The 2,875-nt window shown below is 26.6% G+C and overlaps 1 protein-coding gene across 1 annotated transcript; it reads left to right on the top strand.

The window, feature by feature from the left end:
- Positions 1-2,875, top strand: LOC110604176 (heat stress transcription factor B-2a). Its single transcript, XM_021742306.2, has 2 exons — positions 1-468; positions 2,376-2,875. Exons 1-2 carry the CDS (start codon positions 133-135, stop codon positions 2,703-2,705), a joined length of 666 nt encoding a protein of 221 aa, XP_021597998.1. The 5' UTR covers positions 1-132; the 3' UTR covers positions 2,706-2,875.

The following is a 2,875-nucleotide window of genomic DNA, read 5'->3' as shown; positions in this document are numbered from 1 at the left end:
GAAAGAACATTAAAGAAAGAAAACAACCGCCCACCAATCGATGCTGCTAGTAGTTTCCAAGACGGAGTCGTATTATAAGGAGCAACTATGCCTTAAAGAACCTTTTAGATACCAAAATCTCCAGCCAAAAAAATGGCAAAAAATGATCTATCAGAGCATAATAGAAGCATAATAATAAGCAGGAGATCTTCAGCTTCATCATCTTCATCAAGCCAGCAATCTCCAAGAATAAAGATCCCTGCTCCTTTTTTATCAAAGACTTATGATTTGTTAGAAGAAAATGGGGAAGGTTCATCTTCTTCATCAGGAGAAGATTCTGGAGGTGTTAATGGCAAGAAAATTGTTTCATGGAATGATGATGGAACTGGGTTCATAGTTTGGTCGCCGGCCGAGTTCTCCGAGCTCACCTTGCCTAGATACTTCAAGCACAACAACTTCTCTAGCTTCATTCGCCAGCTTAACACCTATGTGAGTAATATTATTACACATCTACACATACTAGCTCTATCATTTTATTGAAACTTGAAAAAACTTTCTCATCTCTAAAAGTTGATAGGGAATGACAAATTCCTTTTCTTTCATTACAACAAATTGAGTCTTTTGTGGTGAAATTGTAAGAGAAAAATTGCACTAAAAATGTATTTAGTGTTGCAGTTACCGGAGAAAAATTGGGTTCGGTTTGATCGGTTTCAATTTTTAATAATTTTTTTATTTTTTACACTTTATTTTTAATATTTTAAAATTTAATTAAAATATTTTAATTTATTTAATTTCTCAATATTATTGAAAAAATATATTATTATCATTAATCAGTTTGATTCAGTTTTTTTAATTTTTTTTATCAAAACTGAACCGAATCGAAATAACTGAAATTTCTAAAATTAAAAACTGAACCGAACCGAAATATATAAAAAATTGAACTAAATTTTTAAATCAATTCGGTTCGGTCAATTTTTTCGATTTGAACCGAATACTGCTCACCCTAGGTTTGAAGGTAAATGGAGAAACTTAATTAATTATTATCAAGCATATGATTATTAATATTATTATCTAAAATCATCATGTGGGAGTTCAACTACTTGTACAAAATTTTCTAGGACATGGGTGATTTTATTTTCTTTTATTTCTGATACCCATTCAGTCAAAATACAAAAATATTAAACAATTTAGTCAAAATCTGGAATTTTTTCTTAATTTATAATTAGTCAAAAAAGCACACTGTATATGGCTATTTTCTAAAGACAGACTTTGATCACTACTCTGTCAGTTTGATTTTAATTATTTTTTATGTATATTATTCAATCCTTAATTTTGGATTGTCAAGAATTTGATCACATGTTAGTGAGTAATTTAATTTAGACGGGCAATCCAAATTTTATTCAATTGATTGTAACAATTTTGATTTGATTTTTCCTTTTAAATGGTCTGATTTGATTTGTAAAAAAAATTTGATCTATTATTTTATTGGAATGGATTTGAACATGAAAATTAAAAACTTGATTTAAGATGAATTGACCTTTAAATTAGATTTTTTAACAATACATTGAATTGTTTTAAATTAATTATATACATCTTATATGAACTTAATGAGAAATTTTGTATGTAGATTCGATTTATTATGGATTTAATAAATATTAAAGTGGGTCTCATTTAATTTTTTATGATAAGACTCGCTTAATTATGCATTGAAAATTTTAATAAATTGAATTTAGATAAATATTTTTTAAATATAATATTCTTTTAAAAACTGAATTTAGATAAATATTTTTTGAATATAATATTCTTTTAAAAACACTTACCACAATTATTGTCTCTAATGGTTAGAAATTTAAAAATATATTGTTAATAGAAATTATTAAAAAGAAATTGAAAGAGCTTTTAAATTTATTCAGATATACTTTAAACTAAATTTGTGAGTGCACTAATTTATAATACTATTATTTATGATATTAAATGTAATTTTTACTATATTATATTTTATTGTGATGTTTAAAATTTTTTATAATATTATTTATTATATTAATTTTATCATAAAATTATATTAAAAAATTATTATTGAAATCAGTGATAGATCTAAGAGAGCGCTAGTAAGAGTTATTACACTGATATTTTACGTTTTAGGTAGAAGTATATTGGATATGAATTTATTTGTAATATCTTAGAATTTTATAAGCTCTAAATATTAATATTGCGTTTGAAACCTAATTTAAAAATTTATAAGTATTCAATTCAATTATGTCATTTTATCATATCTTAGTCGAAATAAGAAAAATGAAAAAAAAATTCAATTCTTTTCATTATATATATAAATCATGCAAAATACTGTAAGTTTTATATATGATATATATTTTTTTCTTGCAAAAAAAATAATGCAGGGATTCAAGAAAACATCCTCAAAGTTGTGGGAGTTCAAGCATGAGAAATTCCAGAAAGGCAACAGGCAAATGCTAGTGGAGATCACCAGGAAGAAATGCGAACCCAGTATTTTTCCAGCATATTTAAAGGCTTCCAATGAAGAAAATGCATCTGCTGCTGTGGAGGATAATGATCGTTTGCTGCTGTTAGAGGAGAATAATAACCTTAAAAGAGAGAACTTGGAACTGCAAATGCAATTAACCCAATTCAAATCTCTAGAAATCAAGTTGTTGGATTTCCTTTCTCATTACATGGGAAGCCACCACAATAAAATCAGAAGGCTATTTTAGCTTGGCTTGGAAAAATTCTAGAAAGAAACCCTAACAAGCATAGCTTTGCTTTTGTTTTTCTTCATATGCAATTGTATGTTTGTCTAAGTTCAAACCTTTCACTCCACTAATTGCTTGGTATATATGTCAAATTCCTACATCAATGTGCAATCAGTTCTTCTTTTCTCTTC

This window comes from Manihot esculenta, chromosome 16, assembly GCF_001659605.2.
Source record: "Manihot esculenta cultivar AM560-2 chromosome 16, M.esculenta_v8, whole genome shotgun sequence".
Lineage (NCBI taxonomy): Eukaryota > Viridiplantae > Streptophyta > Magnoliopsida > Malpighiales > Euphorbiaceae > Manihot > Manihot esculenta.
The sequence above is the reverse complement of the archived record's forward strand: the minus strand, read 5'-3'. Positions and strand labels throughout refer to the sequence as shown.